At 39.2% G+C, this 21111-nt stretch overlaps 1 protein-coding gene across 1 annotated transcript in view; it reads right to left on the bottom strand.

Moving 5' to 3' along the window:
• LOC139953108 (low-density lipoprotein receptor-related protein 5-like) overlaps window positions 1-21111 on the bottom strand; it is a 61261-nt gene that overhangs the window by 5466 nt on the left and 34684 nt on the right. Inside the window, exons 2-16 of the mRNA XM_071952520.1 lie at window positions 19459-19551; window positions 18399-18530; window positions 17010-17209; window positions 15187-15374; window positions 14427-14648; window positions 13668-13858; window positions 12481-12826; window positions 12233-12337; window positions 11134-11296; window positions 10370-10604; window positions 9774-9902; window positions 6448-6564; window positions 3543-4059; window positions 1411-1569; window positions 732-870 (exon numbers count right to left, since the gene is read on the bottom strand). Coding sequence (XP_071808621.1) covers window positions 732-870; window positions 1411-1569; window positions 3543-4059; window positions 6448-6564; window positions 9774-9902; window positions 10370-10604; window positions 11134-11296; window positions 12233-12337; window positions 12481-12826; window positions 13668-13858; window positions 14427-14648; window positions 15187-15374; window positions 17010-17209; window positions 18399-18530; window positions 19459-19551 — 2936 coding nt within the window. The remainder of the gene's footprint in view (window positions 1-731; window positions 871-1410; window positions 1570-3542; window positions 4060-6447; window positions 6565-9773; window positions 9903-10369; window positions 10605-11133; window positions 11297-12232; window positions 12338-12480; window positions 12827-13667; window positions 13859-14426; window positions 14649-15186; window positions 15375-17009; window positions 17210-18398; window positions 18531-19458; window positions 19552-21111) is intronic.

Here is a 21111-nt window from a genome sequence, read left to right as displayed (position 1 = left end):
TATTCAATCCATTTTCAAATTAGTCTTAAATTTTGTAAGTGTGGTTGTTAAATAAATCTCACACGGTTTGAGTGTTATTGTAACCAATCACATTTAACTAACCTAATATACTTAAGTTGTGAACAAGATTTAAGCGATCTTAGACAATTAGCGACCCACAACCCTCAAGTTTGGCAGCTGTCATCCCAACAGCTTAACAGCAATCAAAAGTAGTAGAACGATATAGCACAGCAATATGACCTTTCTGTATGTGTAAATTAGGACAGATTGCGTGCTAAGAGTGTACTAAATGGATAACGGAATGCTTTCACAGCTAAGCGGATGATTGAACGCTGTCACAGCTAATCACCTGTTCATCATTTCTAGAAGTTGTTTTTAACAGGGGGGTCGAAATAAAATTAATTTCTACTTGCCAGCAGGGACTGTCGAAAAAAAAGAGTTACTGGCCCACCATATATTTGTAACAATGTAAAACCGTTCAGCATCGTAGTGCCAGAACAGTGCGCTGTGTACATCGTGATCAAAATGTGGTCTGTGTTTCGCAGCATTTTCGGGTGAAGTTTATTACAGTCAAAAATCAGAACCATAAAAGTCTCAACTGTTGTGCAATCGGCTGGTGGTCCGAACATATTAGCACTGGTCTTGGGCCAGTGGGCCACCGTTAAATTTGACTCCTGTTTTTAATTATTTGAACATCATCATTATTTGTCGATCATACAGAAGAAACCTACCGTGGTTGACACCGGTGAGGGTGGGGATGTTGGTCTGTCACAGGTATTGCTCTGGGGTTCGTCACACCTCGGTCTGCCTTGCAGCCTGTCCAGAGACTGCAAACTGATCTCCGTGTCTACAGTTTTAGGCATCATGGATCTAGAAGAGAAACAAACATCATAACTTTTGGTTATTTTTTTGTCCCTCACAAAATTCCACAATTCCAGGTTATGAACATTGTGAAACAAAATCAAATAAACTGAGACATAGCAACATTAGTAAGTAGGTGATACAATCATGGTTTGCTCTTAAGGGCATTGGACACTATTGGTAGTTACTCAAAATAGTTGTTAGCAAGCATAAAAACTTCCTTCGTAACAAGCAATGGAGAGCTGTTGATAGTATAAAACATTGTGAGAAACGGCTCCCTCTGAAGTAACGTAGTATTTGAGAAAGAGGTAATATCTCACTCAAGTAATTCAAAGACTTCAGGCCTCAAGCACACAAATTTATGCAACGGTGTGGTTTTTTCTTTAACTATTTGCACGCAACTTCAATGACCAACTGAGCCCAAAGTTTCACAGATTCGTTACTTTCGTCATATGTTGGGATACACCAAGTGAGAATACTAATCTTTGACAATTATCTAACGTAATAACACCTGTAAGGAACAACACTGTGTCATCTCAACTGACTTACTTTCTCCGGTGGACGATACAGGCGATGCCGACAATAACAAGAAAGATTGGGACGAGTATACCAACTGATATGGCAGCCACCATCGCCCCACTCAAACCATTAGCTGGTATGTTTGGCTCCACGTACATACAGCGCTCGCCCACATAGCCACTTGGACAACTAGAAAACAGAACCACACAATAACACAGGAAATGTATTAGGAATATTAGGAAGAGAGTAGACAAATCAAAAATCTTTCTTAAAAATACACTAGTTAAAGGCAGTGGACACTATTGGTAGTTCTCAAAATAATTATTAGCATAAGACCTAACTTGGTAACGAGTAAAGGGGTGAGGAAAAAGCCTCGCATTAAGGTAACAATGAAATACACGATGAGTGACAGATACATACATTACAAGTAAGCAGATAACAAATAAGCAGCTTTCAAACAAATGAGTTTTTAACAGAGACGTGAACTAGTGTAAAGAATTACCATTAAACAAAACATTACCATTAAACAATTACATATTTATTTTAAAAGAATAAAAACACATCTTGGAAAGAGAAAATCAAAGTTTAACAGATTTTAAATTTGCATTATGAGTATTCAAGAATAATATTTAATTTTACCCATACACCGATGTGTGTAAAGCACTGTCTACCCAGTAAGCCTAGATGACTAGTGCGACTAGTGTAGAAGTCCCGACTATGTGAGGCGTGACTAGTCGAGAAGTAAAAGCCTTGTCACATGAGGCAACTTTTACAGGCAACTTGGAGGCAACCAACTGCAGTGCAATGCCACAGGACTACCTTGGTAGCACATGAGTAATTTTGCAAACAATGTCTTACGATTCCCAAGGAATGTATATGTGAACAATCAAATATGAATGAAATATCTTCTTGGAGATTGCCTGAAACTTATTGTTGCCTGTAAATTGCCTCGTGTGACATGGCCCTAAATTTCACTAGTTTACCCAGGCTTACAAAGCAGTACTTTCCAAAGTTCAAAGGACTCTGGAAAGTACACACATAGTGCTTTACACACAATAGTGTATGAGTAAAACCAAATAATGAAAAAAAGGTTGAATACATTAACTTTAAAGGCAGTGGACACTATTGGTAATTACTCAAAATAATTATGGAGTAATGGGGAGCTGTTGAAAGTATAAAACATTGTGAGAAACGACTCCCTCTGAAGTAATGTAGTTTTCGAGAAAGAAGTAATTTTCCACGAATTTAATTTTGAGACCTCAGACTTAGAATTAGCATCAGACTTAGCATCTGAAAGCACACAACTTCGTGTGTCAAGGGTGTTTTTTCTTTCATTAATATCTCGCAACTTCGATGACTGATTGAGCTCAAATTTTCACAGGTTTGTTATTTTATGCATATGTTGAGATACACTAGCTGTGAAGACTAGTCTTTAACAATTACCAATAGTGTCCAGTGTCTTTAACACTTTTGCAGGGCTCGAATTTAACACTAGATCGTAGGCCCGAGGCCAGAAAACTCAGGATTGTGTTTTTCAATTGACTAAAGGTACCATAATTTATCTTTCAACTGGTAATATCTTTTTTTAGAGTATTGACCCAATTCACCTGGCGTCATCATCAGAATAATCTTGGATGCGCCATACCGGTGGGCAATGTCACTTTGCGTTATTTAGTGAAGTGCGCATTTTAGGCGACGTGGGGTTTACACAGTCGCCGTGTGTGACGTGCGTGCAAGGGGTCAATTGAAGGAAACTTAATAACGATACCAAAAGACACAAATAATGAGATATTCTCTTAGAGCTCGTTCAAAAGGAAACAATTTACAATTAAATTTTAAACTGTGGTCTTGTAAAATAAACGCTGGTCCAGTAAAAATTGTAACCTACAAGCTCTGTGGTCTTGTGGACTTCCCCCCTAAATTTGAGCCCTTATTTGGGAACAATAGACCGATCCATTTAGCTCCGCCCATTGCGTATTGACCAATCACAACGCAACGAAGGTCCGACAAATAAGGTTCGACATGCGTGCGTGTATCTTGGCGCGCGGGGCAGAGTTGTGCAGAAAGGCATTGGAAAGCCCCACATGTTCTTGCTCATACATGCGTCGTCGTCGGCGCCTATTGGATCGGTCTATTATCAAATGAGTTGAAAATGAATTTACCTGCATGCTGGCTTCTCCAGATATCGTAACCAGGTGCACTTCCCACCGTTGACACAAAAGTAACGATATTCCGGTCCGCACTCCCCAAAATGACCCGACCTGGTTGTGATCGCCAAAACATCATCGGGATGTCGCGTACCGGTTACCATAGAGACGGTATCTGCTGCACCTAGGCCGGGCTGTTGTCCACCACCGCCGCCGTCACCTTTATAGGTTGGGTTCCCCCCGGCGGAACCTGGCAGGGGCACACCCCCGGGGGAACCTGGCAGAGGTACATCCCCGCGGGAACCTGGCAGAGGTACACCCCCGGGTATACCACCTTTTGGAGGTAGGGTGGACTTTGCTACTGTGGTGCTACGCAGTGTTGTCAGGGGGGCACCACCCCTATGACGGGTGGCGCTGTGAGTGGCTTCCGAGAAACTCAGCATCCTGGTTGCAGATGTCGTAGTGCTAGGGGGTATGTATGGGTAGGAGATGTGGGGCGGGGCTATCAACTCTGATCTGGGTGTGGTCGGTGCTGTTGGGTTGAACAAGAAAAGAAAGAACAAGTAAGACATCGTTCACTTCACTTCGGCCATGACATGAATACCTACTCACTAGTCTACTTACCCGTAGAAGTTTCAGCTTCATTAGTCATCAAGTTTTTGAAAAAACAAAAGGGAAAATCACAGAACAATGTTTTCAGGATAGTCGTGTTGTCAAGCTAAAATAAGTGTTTGTCTCCTGAGACGATAACTATTTTTGTGACATTGTGTTACTCATTTCTCAAAAAATACAGCACATCAGCAAGTAATATTTTAAGGGAAGCTTTCGTCTACCATTGGCAAGTTTAATGTGAATCTGTGGACATTGTGTTTTACCCAAACCATTTAAGTATGCAATGGTTGAAGACACAAAGGTTGAATCACTCTCATACATCTTGAAGAAGAGGGTCTCAACTTCTTATAAAATGTCGGACAAACTCGGATTGAACAAGATAAAGACATCAATCACTAAGATACGACTTTGTTATTAAGTAGACAAAGGTTGAACAGACAAAGGTCGAATCACTCTCACATATCTTGAAGAAGACGATCTCAATTTCTTTGGAAACATTGGGTAAAGTCGGGTTTAAAAAAAAAGTAAAAACAAGCACTAAGACATGACTTGTTATTAAGTAGGCAAAGGATAAACTTGTGCGAGCATTGTCATTTCTTCTTTTTGGAGATTAATACTGTTTTCTTATGTCTTACGTCTTATGATACAAAGTGATGTAATTTTCCATATTATGATGTTGTGATGTAATAACCACGTTACTTCGAAGTGAAATGTTTCTCAAAATGCTTTATACCACCGAAACTGCTGCACATACCAATAAATTTTTTATTATTCATTTTGGTTTTACCAATAGATTTAGGTTTTTTATTGCCATTCATTTTTTAGAGTTGTTGCTTGTTTCTTTGTTCAATTTCTACGGACGGCTCACTATTGATAAGAAATTGATTAGTTACCAACTTTCTTTCCCCCCCCCCCCACCTCATAAGTTGTTATGCCCCCAAACTTAAACCTGAAAAGCGTTGCTGCAGTAACGCTTCTTAGATTGTGTATTCCTATTCAATTCAATTCAATTCAATTCAATTTTTATTTGTCCCACCATGTAGGAAACTCTGTTTGATTACATGCAATACAGAAATAAAAATAAAAAACACACAATCATATATAAACTACTGGAAATATTAATTAATCAGAAAACTACATTACTAATAAACCACAATTTAATTATACTGAAAACTACATCTAAGCAGAAAGTAAACAAAGTAGTTAAACACGGTTGAGGAGACGGACGGAGTATGGGATGAAGGAGTTGAGGTACCTGTTTGTTTTGCACCTAAGTGACTGCCATCTCCTACCACTTCTAAGTTTGATGAAGAATTTGTTCAATGGATGGTTGGTGTTACATACAACTGCCTCTGCTTTAGATAGAACCTTATCTTTGCAAGTTTCATCAAGATCGATGTCTATCCCTAGGATTGTTGATGCTTGTTTCACAACCCGTTTCATTTTACCAGTATCTTGTTTTCTTGCTCCATTGTACCAAACCACACAATCATGAGTAATAGCACTTTCAATAACAGATGAGTAAAACAGAATTGTACCATTGTACTCCTGCGTGGACATTACCCACTCCAAATCTTTTAGATATCTCAAAAACACAATCCACCTTTTAAAATAAATGTTCACCTATTAGTCATATACATAGGATTTAAACAATCGAACGGTTCCAAAAACACTTTGCCTTTTTAAAGACAGTGGACACTATTGGTAATTGTCAAAGACCAGTCTTCTCACTTAGTGTATCTCAACATAAGCACCAAAATAACATACCTGTGAAAATTTTAGCTCAATTGGTCGTTGAAGTTGTGAGATAATAATGAAAGAAAAAAACATCCTTGTCACACGAAGTTGTGTGCGTTTAGATGGTTGATTTCAAGACATCAAATTCTAAATCTGAGGTCTCGAAATCAAATTCGTGGAAAATTACTTCTTTTTGAAAACTATGGCACATCAGAGGGAGCCGTTTCTCAGAATGTTTTATACTATCAACCTCTCCCCATTACTCATTACCAAGTTAAGTTTTATGCTAATAACTGTTTTAACTAATTACCAAAAGTGTCCACTGCCTTTAATCACAAAGGCTCTTGAGAGTGAGAAAACTTGTTAACGAGAAATAAACCGTAATAAAATACCAGAGTTAAAACCCAGACTGGTTCAAAATCAAAGTCCTTCCAGTTAGTAAAGTTTCTTAAAGCGATGACAGGTTAGCAACAAAAATGTAATACCATGAGTAGATTAATCAACTCACTCATCAAAACTTCCTAATCTCTCCTCACTAAATTAATCCCCTCAGGCATTGAGCAAAACTCACCTATGCAGGTATGTCCATCCCCTTTAAATCCCGGTTTGCAACGGCAGACAAATCCTGGATCCGCGTCCTCACAGAGTGCGTTGACGCTGCAGTTATGTTGCCTGGTCCAGCACTCGTCTGAAAGTTGAGTTAAGGGAGACAAGAATGGTGATTATTTAAGCTGATGACACATGCGTATAATTAACACCAAAGAAGTGGGGAGTGAGTGAACTATAAAATCCATAAAATGCAGCCAGCGAAGTACAGTGATTCCTTGGAGTATAACTGAGAGATCTGAAAGACGAAATGTTTGTCCCGCTGATGAAGACTAGGAGTACCGGGGAGACAAGGATGGTGACTATTTATGCTGATGACACATGTGCATAATTAACACCAAAGAAGTGGGGAGTGAGTGAACTATTAAATCCATGAAGGCAGCAAACCAAGTAGCGTGTTTCCTTGTGGAATAACAAATAGATTCGAAAGACGAAAAGTTTGTGGCACGGAGGAAGACTAGGGCAAGATTAAAATTTGTTGCAGTTATGTTTCCTAGTCCAGCACTCTTATAAAAGTTAAAAGGGGTACAGGAGACAAGCAGAGTGACTACTTATGCTGATGACACATGCACACAATTAAAACCAAAGAGGGGGAAGCAATTGAAGAACAAAATCTGTAAAACGCAGCAAATGAAGTGTGTTTCTTTGTAGTATAACGAAGAAATTTGAAAGCTTACGTGTCCATTTGGAGACTTGGACAAGATTAAAATTTGCTGGTAATTTGTATTGGCAGGTGGTACTTGATGTGGCTTGGGTACGAGAGTGACTGGAACAAGGGGATGGGGTTGTGATATCAGAGGGGACAAATTGCTAACATTTCCTCGGTGAGGGACAAAACAAAATTGGACTAAATTATCGACAGGAAATGATTGATTTGAGAGTTTGCGGTTAGGGACAGGGTGACGAGGAAATAACTGGATTAAAAACTTAAAATTAAAACATCCATGAACACAACTTTGTACGAGATAATTGGATGTCAATCAAGAATCAAGTTTAAGGTTAGTTTAAGGTTAGCGGTTGTTTTCTCTGTATTAGTATTTGGAATAACAAAAATACAAATGAATACTCTTTAAACACCCCCCCCTATAAAGGGGAGTGAAAAACAAAGGGAAAATTATTAATCTAATCAATCAATTAATTAATTAATTCCCCCCCCCCAAAAAAAAAAAAAAAAAAAAAAAAAAAAAAACACCTCCCCCCCAAAAAAAAAGAAAAAAGAAAAAACAACACCATAAAAACCCCAAGTAAAATAAAAATAAAAAAACCCCCCAAAAACACACATTCATCACACCTTTCATGCCTTGGGCTTAAGCTTTTTAAAAAGCAGCAAACTGGGCTAATGTTAGACTGTGCATTTTACTTGCCCAAGGAAGTTTTATGACCCCAAGTTTCAAACATTATCCATTAAAAAAAAAAAATCATTTATCACATTTGAAAAGGAAGAAATATTACCCTTTCCAACAAGCAAGAAATATCTGCTTTAAGCGTTCAGAATTAAAAAATGACTTCATTAAATGACGTATATAGTTCCTGCTACCAAAGCTTATGCTGATAGATTTAAGCCCGGTTCATACTTCCTGTGAATGTGAACGCGATTGCAACACAAATTTTAACGTTACAGCTTCATTTTTGCTGCAAATATTTTGCAGGACTTGAGCACAAGTACATTTTTCTGAATTATTTTCCAATTGTTTTTTTCTTGCAAGCTTTTGACTCAGAAATTTGCATTGCATTTGCAGGAAGTACATGTATGAACCGGGCTTCTAACATTTAAGTACTACAATTAATTTTCCTCTTGCAATTACCGGACTAAGTGGCTACCCACTACTCGTTACAAACAAGTAGGTTGGACAGGTTTTATTAGTCCCTCAGGGCAAGTTGAGAAGCAGTGTTTACTAGCCCGAAGCAGTATTTAACCTTTAAGAGCCAATAGCAGCGACAAACGACTTGTACCAAATTGCCCATAGCGGCCACTAACGGCTGCAAGATCTGATCAACTTCCACTCAAACAAAAAGATCAAAGGCAAGGCCAAGACCTGAATTGATATTTTCCAAACCCATTTTTCATGTTTTCGAAATGTCTGTTTCATATTATTTCTTCAGACACTTAAAGTGCTCATATCCGTTACTCAAGAAATTTTTTTTTGTAAAAAACAATATTAGCCATGTTTGGTTGTATGGTGGTGATAATACAGAAATAAACGATCTCATATAAAATAATAGGGTTAATAGACAACATTTTGTCAGACAATTTTACATGAAAAAATTGTGGCAAAATTTTAAAATATTAGCCATGTCTGGTCATATGGTGATAATTACCGTATATAGTTGGACCAAAATGGGTTAACAGACCATGTAGGGTGGGTGTTTAGGGCAAGCCCTGCCTTCAAATTTGCAGAACACTTCTTTCAGAGATGATGTATTTTAGCGACCCGGGAAACATTTTGTAAAAACAATTTAGTCACAAGCATTTGACTCAATGCTAAGGAAGACGTTGCAGGGAACGGAATCAGACACTCCCGACGCCACCTGTTGAGGTGGCAGGCTATTATTATCTGATTCGTCTGGTGGTAAAGCTTTCAACTTAACGTTCCAGTCACAAAAGGGGGCAGTTCCAGTCACAAAGGGGGCAAGGTGAGCAGGTGAGAGGGCAAGGTCACCATCATCAGTTGGTGTCATCACACATGCTGTTTGCTAATGTTAGGCAACTTGGAGTCTATTGAGTCCGATTGGCCTCTAAGGACTTTATACATTAGGAAATCTAATTTGACCTTCGAGCACCTCTTTAAAGCAAAATCAACTCTGCATTTTGGCGACTTCTCCCTTTTATGGCTCGGGGGGGGGGGGGGGCACATAGAATGCAGAGAAGGGTGACCCCATCCAAGAGAGACTTCCTTCCACATCTCCTTCCTTTGGTCACTAACACTGAGAGTAGGTCAGGTCTTCAGCCTTGTTCTCAAGTTTGACCAGAAAGTTAAAATGGTTTTCCTTCTTCCCTTCGCAACCAGCTACAAACAACTAACATTGAGCGGGGAACCAGCTGACTTTTTGTCCAACCAACAACAATGTCTCTTTTAACTGATAACTGGGCCTTACATGTAAGTTGGCCGTGGGTTACTTCAGATGTCTAGGATGGGAGGAAATGGATAAGTTTACAGATAAAGTAAAAATAATAATGTAGAGACTTCATGGGGGGGGGTGTGCTCGTTAACTCTGTTAGATTAAGACATTTCCTGTAATTAAAACCTGTTGATGATTGATGCCTACTTTAATTAGTAATTCTCTTTGTACCTTGATTGCATGTGGTTCCATCAGAGCGTAGCCAGTGGCCGCTATTGCAAGAGCACACAACTTGATTAACGTGAGCCTGGATGCATATTTGCTCACAGCCTCCGTTGAATACGGAACATGGGTTGATACCTGATGAAAAAAAAAAATAAAAATAGTCAAACTTGCAAACTTTAGGAATTGTTCACTCCTCAAAACAAATCCAACCTTATTTTATGAATTATTGTTTTTAAGTGACCCTTGCTCCCTATGACTAGGGGCAGAGCTCATGACCCTCTGTGACTCTATATTGGAACTCGGAATTGGAAAAGGTCATGACCCTTGCCCCTGTTAGGAAAACAAACAAATAGATAGAAAGAACAGAGTCATGACTCTTGCTCCCTATGACGTTTACATAAAATCGCCCAATAAAATTGCCCTATAAAATACTCCCTATAAAATTGCCCCTGTGATGATACAAAAATAAGATAGGAAGGGCAGAGGTCATGACCCTTGCTCCCTTTGAACTTATAAAGGATGGAGAGAGGTTATGACTATAAAACTCAGATAGGGCGGCAAGAGGTCATGACCCTTGATCCCCATGACCCATGATAACTTACTTGAAATTTCCCTCCTACTAGGGTGGACTACTTGTACCCCCGTCGGTCGGGTCATGCTCCCTCTAAGGCGGACGCGTATGTCACCCGTCGCCTTATTGACCCTAACAATCATATCCTCGCTCCATTCTGTGAACCAGACGTACTCTTGGAACTCTGAGATGCCGTGAGGATGACCGAGATTGGTGTTGGTGATGACACGGCGTTCTGTTCCATCTAGTTTAGATGTTTCAACCACCTACATATTCAAATTAAAATAATGAACATCTTTATTAATCAGAGCAATGTATATTCAAACCTGGGCTTTACATTTTTGTTATAGCTTAAAGGGCCTGACAAGCGAGTTTGATGGGGGTAAATCCAACAGTATATACTGTTATTGTTATATAATAACAATAATTTAATCTAAGAGATGTTAAATTTGCATCGGGGATAAAGAATATTAATTTTGTTTTTTACCCATACACCTATGTTTGTTAGCACTGTATACTCTAAAATTTAATCATTACTTAAAAGTAAAAGCAAAGAATCAGAGCGAGCCAGTGTACTTTACGGTTAGCAGGGAATATTTGCTTATGCGCATGTGTACTCCATGAAGGCAGCCTTCACTTACTCAGCTAGCACAGACAGACATTTGAAAAGTGCACAAAATAAGCGGAGAATGGCGATTGTAAGTGGCGAATGATGAATGTAAGTAAGCGCAGAATTCGCCGGGAAACAGAGCCATGATGTGGGCCAGGATTTATTAAGCAGAATAAACTACAAACCTGTCTTGTCGAATCGATCCAGAGCAATCGCTGGTTCTGATAATCAATGGTGATGCTGATTGGCGTGGTTATGTTATCCGTTGCTATGGTTACTCGGTGTCTGCCATCATGGCGTATTGCCTCGATCTTGCCCGGTGCGCCCATATCAGTCCAGTAGATCAAACTGAAGTGAGACAATAATAATGGCTTCTTATATAGCGCTCATATTATCCGTCACTCTGTGATGCTCATGGCACTTCAACATTTAGAACACCCGAGGGCAAGTCGAAACGCACGAGGGCCAGTCTAAGAACCCTCAAAGTGGTCTGGCTTGCTTGTTTAGTGTTGAAAAGCATCCACATTTAATACAGAATACAGACTGGGAAAGAAAGCCAACCCTACAGACCAGCGAAATGATAAGCTAACTAGTCCTGTAGTTGACAATTACATCCAGACATTAACAGGGCTCACCATTTTGGATGGCAGGCTGCGGCCAGTGAATTTAGTGTCGGGCCAGTAACTTTACGACCAGACAAGCCCTGTGGGTTTCGGCTTATCAATTGAATAATAATTGGCTGCCTCTTTGTGAAAAAGTGTTGGCTATGACCGTAGAGTTCTATATAAGAACTAGAGGGTGCACTAGCCTATAAACGCGCTCGAGCATGTGCGTATGCGGCCATTTTCTCAGTTGACAAAACAGCATCGCACAGCGTGTATCTGTGCCGCCATTTTGTAACTTGACAAAACAGCATCGAGTAGGGTTCAATAAACAAAACCTCCAACGTGACGTTCATATTCAATGCGCGCACAGAATGGCGCGCGCATGTCTCCTTACGGTCCCGTTGCGTTTGTGCAAGCAGCATCAGCAGTGCGCCCTCTAGTTCTTATCTATAACTCTATGGCTATGAATCACATAATATCTTTCAATTATCTAGATCTTCTCCTAGTGCTTGTTGTTTTCAACTCATTTTGAATCTGGTCTTTTGTAAAATAAATTCTGGTAAAGTGAGACTTTAGAGCGACAAGACCTACGGTTTTGTCGAAGATTCCCGAAAACTTAAAAGAAGATTCATGATCCAAGACAAGTTCTTATATGAAGGGTGAGAATTTGTTGACTTACTTCAATGAAGGATGGACAGCGATACCAGTTGGGTTTCTTAAGCCAGTATCGACGATGACCTCTGGCTCGCAGGAATATACACTACAAGTCGCTATGTGCCCTCGCCTGAAAAAAAAAAAAAAAAAAAAAAAAAAAAATCATCATATACTCTTCTTTGAGCCATGTAAGTATAATGTAAATGTGTGGAGGTTTGTGTTTTGTATCATACCAAAACCCTTTAAACAGGGTACCAGTGAGCAGTGACTTACTCTGAATCTGTCCAGTATAGTCTCCCGCGAAGCCAATCGAGGGCAATCCCATTTACGATCCCCAGTCCGGACAGGATGACCTTCCGATTCCTCCCGTCGATTCCGACCCTCTCGATGACCCTCCTTCCCCCATCCACAAAATAAATCATCTCCTCGGACGGGCTGTAGTCGAGGGCCGTGAGGTTCATCATGTCGCTGTTGGCCACCTGCGAGTAGTCCGTGCCGTCAAAGTTGATGCGCTGGATGTTGTGTTGATTGGTGAAGATGAGGAAGGGTTTGGGTTCGGGCGGAGTCTCTTCCGCGATGTCGATGCGGCAATCTCCGTGGGTGGTACAGTTGAGGCGAGCTGTGAGAGGAGACGAGGACAAAAATGATAAATGCGAGAAGATAAACGTCGTGCAAGTGCAAGAGCCATAGTTCTTACAGCAGATGGGGAAGGGGGGAGTGGAGGCAAAGACAATTCTTTTGACGTTAGGGGATGAAGCTAGGGGAACAAAGACATAATAGGGGGTGGGGGAGGGAAGGCAAAGCATTACTTTGGTTTTGGAACCTTACCTTTGTTTTAAAAATCCTATAAATGTGACCCACTCTGTGAAAATGAGTCAGATGTCGCCCAATGCATTATTAAGTTATGGACATTTTAATGTGGAAAATAAAAATAAAATAAAAAAGCTATGAATACAACAATTTTGTGATCAAATTTATGTCCAATTTGTATCCTTTTGCGCAAAATGGTAGTTTAAAACATACCTTTACTTGTAATTCGTTTTTCATAAAAAATGGTGTATTGGCTCATTTCAAACGGGAGTAACTCAGCAACGCGATACACCCCAAAGCTTAGACATATACCAAATTACTGCTGCTGCTGGTGTGTTCTTTCCAGCCATGCATATAACTTAACTTTTGAAATTGTCAACATCTGACTCATTTTCACAGAGCTGGTCACATATAGACATATATAATTTACATACAGTTAACCTAACCTGTGAAAATTCAATTTCAAATTTCATTTTCATTGCTGAAAACCTGTTGCAGTTACATCGACGCAAGAAGAATAGTTTGTATTTGGAATGCACAGCCTGAGAAACGCTTCTGCATGAAGCATTTCTCAGATTGAAATGCTTTTGAAATGCTTTATTCTAAACCTACATGACTTTGAAGGGAATTGTTTCTGGTTGTCTTCCTACCTGTTGGACTGATAGGTGGTTGCCTGTACGGATGCACTACGTGAATACTCCGGGGGTTCGAATCCAGGTAGGTCGTTGTGATTATGACCATGTCATGTCCGGTGTACTTGTTGGCTCGACTAATGGTCTGATCGGTCAGTCTCGTCCAGTAGATGTGATCAACAAAGAGGGACAGCCCGTAGCAGTCCGAACTGAGGAGAAAGCAAACCAATCAATGGTTACAGGCAGTGGACACTATTGGTAATTACTCAAAATAATTGTTTACATAAAACCTTTCTTGGTGACGAGTAATGGGGGGAGGTTGATGGTATAAACATCGTGAGAAACGGCTCCCTCTGAAGTGAAGTAGTTTTCGAGAAAGAAGTAATTTTCCACGAATTTGATTTTGAGACCTCAAAATCAAGCATCTAAACGCACACAGCTTCGGGTGACAAGGGTGTTTTTTTCTTTCATTATTATTTTGCAAGTTCGATGGTTTGTTATTTTATGCATATGTTGAGATACACCAAATATGAAGGCTAGTCTTTGACAATTACCAACAGTGTCCAGTGCCTTTAATTTTGAGTAATTTTTAACGCAATCTATTTGGTTCGGCGTGACTCTGGCGTGACTGTCTTAAACGGGTATTAGAATGTTAACATTTATCAATCAAGTATACTTGACTTCTAAGCTTATAAATGTTTTAGGCTTTCATCCACACATGGCAATCTTTTGCTCTAGTCCAGCTGGTGCCAAAGTTATTTCAAAGTGATGACTTACTTCATTCCAGATCTGACAGTCTCTCGTTCACTTCCGTCGTAGTAACTCGACTCAATCATCCTAGTTCCATTGTCCAACCAGAATAGGCGCCTGTCTACATAGTCAATAACGAGACTTTTGATATCTTCCAGTCCAGTCTTGATGATCGAGGTCTGACCGGAACCGTCCATGGTTGCTCTTTGGATTCTCTGTCGACGCCCCGTTGTACTCATGAAAATATACCTGGGTATAATAACAATAAGAGGAGTATAATTCTTCAAGATGACGTCTTGTGACATCACTGAAAGTTTCATTGCAACTGCTTATCGGGAAGTGTGCAAAACGTTGCTAAGAACGCATAATGTTTTGTTTGAATGACTTCCGATATGTCTGAAACATACAATTAAAAACAAAATTAAAAAACTTAAATGAAAACAAGGGCTATTCCCCTGCGAAACAGCTAGTAATAAGAAGCGCATTTTACAACAATCGTATCAATGCGCAAGTTTACATAGTGTCCTGGTCAATGGGCCAATAACATTCCTTTAATCTTTCTCAGCTCCCTGGGGCTGCAGTAGCGCTCTGAAGGCTTTTTCGTACACAAATTTTGAAAAAGGAGTACAGCATTCCGGTTACTGGTTCTAGTCTCAAAGTATATTATTTTGGTTAAGTTTTCTCAGTAAAAAAAAATCTGAAGCAGTTACTGTTTCAAGTGTGCCCAATACTTGGATCTCAGGGAATTTTTATGCAAGATTATGAAAAATAAAAATGATTAACTTACCCTTCCACTGGATCCAAAACAATAGCCGATGGTGTCCGAGTACCAGTCTGAATGACAACCTTTCTATCTGTTCCGTAGATATTGCTGCTTTCAATTTGATTGAATAACGAGTCCGACCAGTAGATCCGAAGTGAAATCCAATCTACTGCTATACTCTCCAGCCGACCAACGTCCCCAGAAATAATTATCTGGAAACAAGATTTTAAAAGGTAGGGTCACAGATTAGTTTTTTGTCAACAAAACGTTGGTTTGTAGGTGATTCCGAAAATATAAAGAAAGATAGAATAAAAGTCACAAGTGAAAATTTAAAGGAACGTTAATGGATAGTGGTTTTCTTTGGAAGTTTTTGATGTTACGTCCTGAACCATAAAAGCAAATTGTGAAAGGAAATAAAAAATCCATTTCATTGTCGTAAACAGTTTTTAAATCAATGGGAGTCTTTTGGAACGCTTGGTGGCAGCAGACTTTAGAGGTAAAATCATTGTTATTGGTAATGTGCACATACTCGGAAATCTGTTAAAGGAACGTTACAGTGTTGGTAAAATCAAAATCGTGAAGATCACAGATTTACATAAAACTTACACGGTCTAATGATGATGTTAGAAGAAAACATCCCTTGAAAGATTTCTGTCTGAAATGTCATCTTTGATGAGAAATGAATAATCTAATTTCGCATTTGGAGTTTATCGCTTAGTGAGCATTTTATTAATTTTTGTTTTGACATTGATGCAATGCTAAGTTTGTAATCGATTTTTCACTATTCTCTCGTGACCCAGATGGCCAATCGATCTCAAACTTCTACAGGTGTGTCAGTTTATAGTCCATCATTGTACATGTATGTACAATGATGGATTACATAAAGTGCTTACACTTAGGCCTGGGCGAATAATTCGAATATCCGGTTAATGGCGAATAGGTTTTCCTATCCGTAACCGCGAATGCCTTTTTTTTCTTAACCGGATATCCGCATAGGGCGCGAATAGCTATTTATAAACCGGATAGTTCTGTAATTACAACCAAGTAACCGGATATTCTTTAATATCCGATTATCCGCGGACGTCGGGCGACAACTGACATGAATGTTTTGTCTGAATCCTAATGAAACTTCTATTAAGACAGCATAAAACAGCATAAATTAAGTATTTAACTATGCTCACCTCCGTGAAGAGTCAAAACAATGACATTTCTGACGTAATTTGTTCAAAGATTACAAAAGTTTTCCTTCACGTAGAGTCATCCACGATCAAAAGAAAAAGCAAATCGCCATCTTTAAATTAGATCCGGTCATTTTTATGAATGAACCGAGTGACACTGTCTAAAACTAATATCAATCCGCCCAGAAGATCTCATTCACGAACAAACAGCGCCCTCTAGCGACAAAAAAAAAAAAATTCGAAATATTTTTTTATTTTTATTTTTTTTATAGCGCCCTCTAGCGGCGAAAAAAACTATTCGAATATCCGGTTAATTTCGGATAGTTGGCCAGCGGTATCCGAATAACAAAATTTCACTATTCGCCCAGCACTACTTACACTGCCCACAACTGTTTTGTTAGCAAAAACCAATTCTGTAGTGTTCCTTTAACAAACCTTGGGATTTAAAATCCATCTTGAATTGGGTTTATCAGACCTGGAATCTTTGAACATGTTGAAAGGGCAAGGCCAGTCTCATTTTGCAAATAAGGGCACTACCATTGGAAAATCAAGACAATGGGAAACTTTTGAAGGGGCACCAAGGCCAAGACCAGGGGCAACATGGGCCATCGCCTTAGTGCCCTCCGTGTAATTTCAAGCCTGGTTTATCTGCTGATTGGTCAAACTAACCTCGCTATTTTTGCCGTCCAATCCCGACCAGCCAATCACATTCCTAGTTGTATCAATCCAATAGATTCTACCATGCATGATGTTATAGTCAAAGGAGTGAACCGTCCCGACATCTTGAAGGATGGGTAAGAGATTGGTTCCTCCTTCGTTCATCTTGGAGATGGCTCGACCATGGCTGAACATGATGGAGGGTTTGGGATCTAATAGACAAATAAATGTGGATCAAATCGGAATTATTAATAAAGAAGAAGTCACTCTAAATACTAGAAATATGGACAAAACATTGACTCGTTTCTGAGGGATGGCTCGTCCATGACTGACTGCTAAACATGATTGAGGATTGGGATCTACAGACAAATAAATGTTCATCAAATCATAATTATTAAAAGAAGAAGTCACTCTATCAACTAGACTTGTGGACAAGTCATTCAGTTTCTGTCCTGGGACGGGAATAAAGGAAATGGCTCTCTCACAAAATATCTTAAGGGACTGCTGCTCAGCTCACCTCAAGGCAAGACTACTGTTCTCGTAGCTTTGGGCTTTATTCATAATTGTTTACAAATATTTGTTTTGTTATAAAGTCGCCAGACACACAAGGCCTGAAGGCCAAGGTGTGGGCTACAATTATTTTTGTCCAGAGGCCGTTGCCACCTACTCCTAGGCCTGAAACAGGGTTACCCCATTTACAGTCCATGTGGATGTAGGCTTGGGTATCATCAGTCCGAAGCCTGGCCAGTAGAGCCAAAAGCACTACCTCCCCAATTTTAAGGAAGCAAGTGTCACAACCAGGATTCGAACCCACACTCTTCTGCTGATCAAACACCAAAGCTTGAAGCCGGTGCTCTTATGACACTATAAACAAAATAATAAAAGGCCTCTATCTAAAAAGCTAACCTTTATGTTTTTTTGTTGCCTTATTTATTTGACTTAAAGGCAGTGGACACTAGGCCCTATTGGTAAATTACTCAAAATAGTTACTAGCATAAAACCTTTATTGGTGACAAGTAATTGGGAGAGGTTGGTGGTATAAAACATTGTGAGAAACAGCTTCCTCTGAAGTGCCATAGTTTTGGAGAAAGAAGTAATTTTCCACGAATTTGATTTAGAGACCTCAAGTTTAGAACTTGAGGTCTCGAAATCAACCATCTAAACGCACACAACTTCGTGTGACAAGGGTGGTTTCTTCTTTCATTATTATCTCGCAACTTTGATGACCGATCGAGCTCAAATTTTCACAGGTTTATTATTTTATGCATATGCATGTTGAGATACACCAACTGTGAAGGCTAGTCTTTGACAATTACCAATAGTGTCCACTGTCTTTAAAGCTAAATTATTGCCTTTTTTCCGTTTACAATTTGAAGATATAAATTAAGTTTTGGATCTCACCTTGTACAAAACATGACCATCTGTCGGTCTCTATCGTGTATCCTGCCAGACAGGAACATTGGAATGAACCTAGCGTGTTGGTACATAGCTGCCCACATTGAGGTCGTCCTCCTTCTAAACATTCATTAATATCTGCAAAATGAAAGAACAAATATCTATAAAAGAATAGACTTCTACTACGTTCTAGAGAATCTGCAGTAAACACCTCATCCATCAACCAATATAAATTTCTAGAAGTACCTCTGAACTTCCTGAAGTAGGTCTTACTAACGCCAACCTAGCCAAGTCAAGAGGGGCACATATAAACTGAAGCTTCAATTCAAGCCTCACCACCGCAAAAAAAGTAAATGGATAACTTTCCGTATGGCGCCACCACTTTTTCACTCATTTTTACAAAAAGGGATATATCAATCAGGTAAATAAGTTCCTATATTATTTTATATCGAATGAAAAAGTGGTGGCGCCATACGGAAACTTTTTCAAGTAAATTAAACCAAAGTAAACTATTAATAATTTAATTATCTTATTCTGTTGAGTTTGAGTTGAGAGAATGACACATACGTTACACTCAAATATGCCGAACGAAGATCACCGCCTGAACTTACACTTACACTTTTACACTTACAATTTGATGGGAACTGGGGAAAACTTCATGAATTGAACTCTTCAAATCTCTTAATAAACTAGAAAACGACTGATATTAATGACGATTTCAGCTCCAATATTTCAAGAATCGCTAGTTTCGAACCTTGAAAAGACCAGCTCCTCAAGTCAAGGACTGACGTTTTTCTCCTTGTCATAACAAACACACGTGCAGCATCATACAAACACGGTCGAAAAGTCATTCCAGGTTTTTTTTACGGTGTGCTTATATACCGCCCTCTTTTGTTTATTGTCACATTCATTATTCTGGTTGAGAGCTGAACGTTCAAGGGGGGTTGGTTGGGACCACTCGTTGGGCGCAGTGAATGGCATATGATCACTTGATAAACATTTCTGCCATGTTACATACAATAAGGGAAATAGGCCCAAATAATGTTTCAAAGAAGTTCGAACCCACCTTGACAATCCCCGGATGCTGAGAGACGATACCCAGTTGGGCACGTAGATGCAGCCTGGCAAACGCTCGACGTCATCAATGACGCAATCATACCTACACAAAATAATAAATCAATCAATTAATATCATTCGATATCAATGAGGCTAAAAGCAAAACTAAGGGCCATACTTCTTGAAATCGGCTCATGACAGGCTTCTGACGGACGAAAAAAAAAATTATTAGAGAAAAAATTATTCCTGAACCTATTGGTAAAATAATTTGTAAGTGAGACCAGTATGCTCTGTGTATCCAAACATTATGAAAAAAAAAAATAAATAAATAAACCCGAAACTTTGGACTAAATTGGTTATCGAAGTTGCAAGAGAATGATAAAAGAACAAAAACCCTTGATGCACAAGTTTGTGTGCTTTCAGATGCCTAATAGTTAAAGGCTTCAAGTATGAAATCTTGTATCATTTAATTGCATGACTGTTTCCCCAAAACAACGTTATTTCAGAAAGAGCCGTTTCTCACAATGTTTTCTACTATTAACAGCTCTCCATTTTCACTTAACCAGTAAAGTTTTTGAGCTCACAATTATGGTGTCCAGTGCCTTTAAAAATAAACAAACTAATTTCAAACAACAACTTTACGCAGAGGTATTTCAACTGCCTTCATATAGGGCTAGCCTTCCCTCAAATAAAATAATAAACATTCCCCATCTCCCAAGGGCGTCCCAATAAAAAATAAACAAACTTAAAAACACGTCAGTTTGATTTAATTTGAAAAATTTCCGAGCCCGGCAACAAACTCTCTGACAAATTGGACACGATCTTTACAATGTTAAGAACTGCCAAGAACACGTAGACTTTTAACGAGTCCCTCGAGGGCTTACACGCAAATCATAATCCGAAGAAGTCGTTTATACTTCTTATGGTCACTCTTCCACAGTCCCGCGGTTTAGTCTGGCGCCGGTCGGTACACCATCGCCTGGGGCGCCCAGCTAAATAGACACTAAACGCTTAGTAATCACAAGTAAAGAGAGAGAGGCGGATCATGTTCATGCCGAATTTGATCATCTTGGCGCGCGATATAAGATAAATATTATGAAAATAGTATGGTTTCCATCACATAGAGGATGAGTTACGGTATTCAAAGTGACATGAGTGGGTCCTAATCCTAACCGAAACGAAACGCATCCTGTGCGGTGATAACACTACACGGGCCCAATTTCTAGCCAGTAAGCACAAAACCTTGCTATAAGCACAGACTATTTTATTGCTTATAGATGGAAAGAAAATGTTACCAGCCAAAATTACATTAAGTTTGCATTGTTGTGGCTGGTGCCAAACTCAAATTGTCTGCTTAACAGCTTTCATAAATTGGGCCCTGCTATCATTTATTTTGCCATGACCTCAACCAAAATACAAATATTATTGTTTAAATCTGCGATTTGTATTATTTTGTCAAAAATGAATAAGTAACGTTGTTTTAAAACAATAATAATATAAATGTTTTCTTTTCCGAGGACAGTCAAATAATGAAACATTCAATCAGTCTTTCCTTGCTCATTTATACAACTCAGATTCAACGAAAGTAACAATGATCTTGTTTTGTAAACAACTCTCCATTATTTTATCTTTGTAAGCAACTCTAAATTTTCCACAATATATT

This window comes from Asterias amurensis, chromosome 21, assembly GCF_032118995.1.
Source record: "Asterias amurensis chromosome 21, ASM3211899v1".
NCBI lineage: Eukaryota > Metazoa > Echinodermata > Asteroidea > Forcipulatida > Asteriidae > Asterias > Asterias amurensis.
This window is presented reverse-complemented; position numbering and strand designations above follow the sequence as displayed.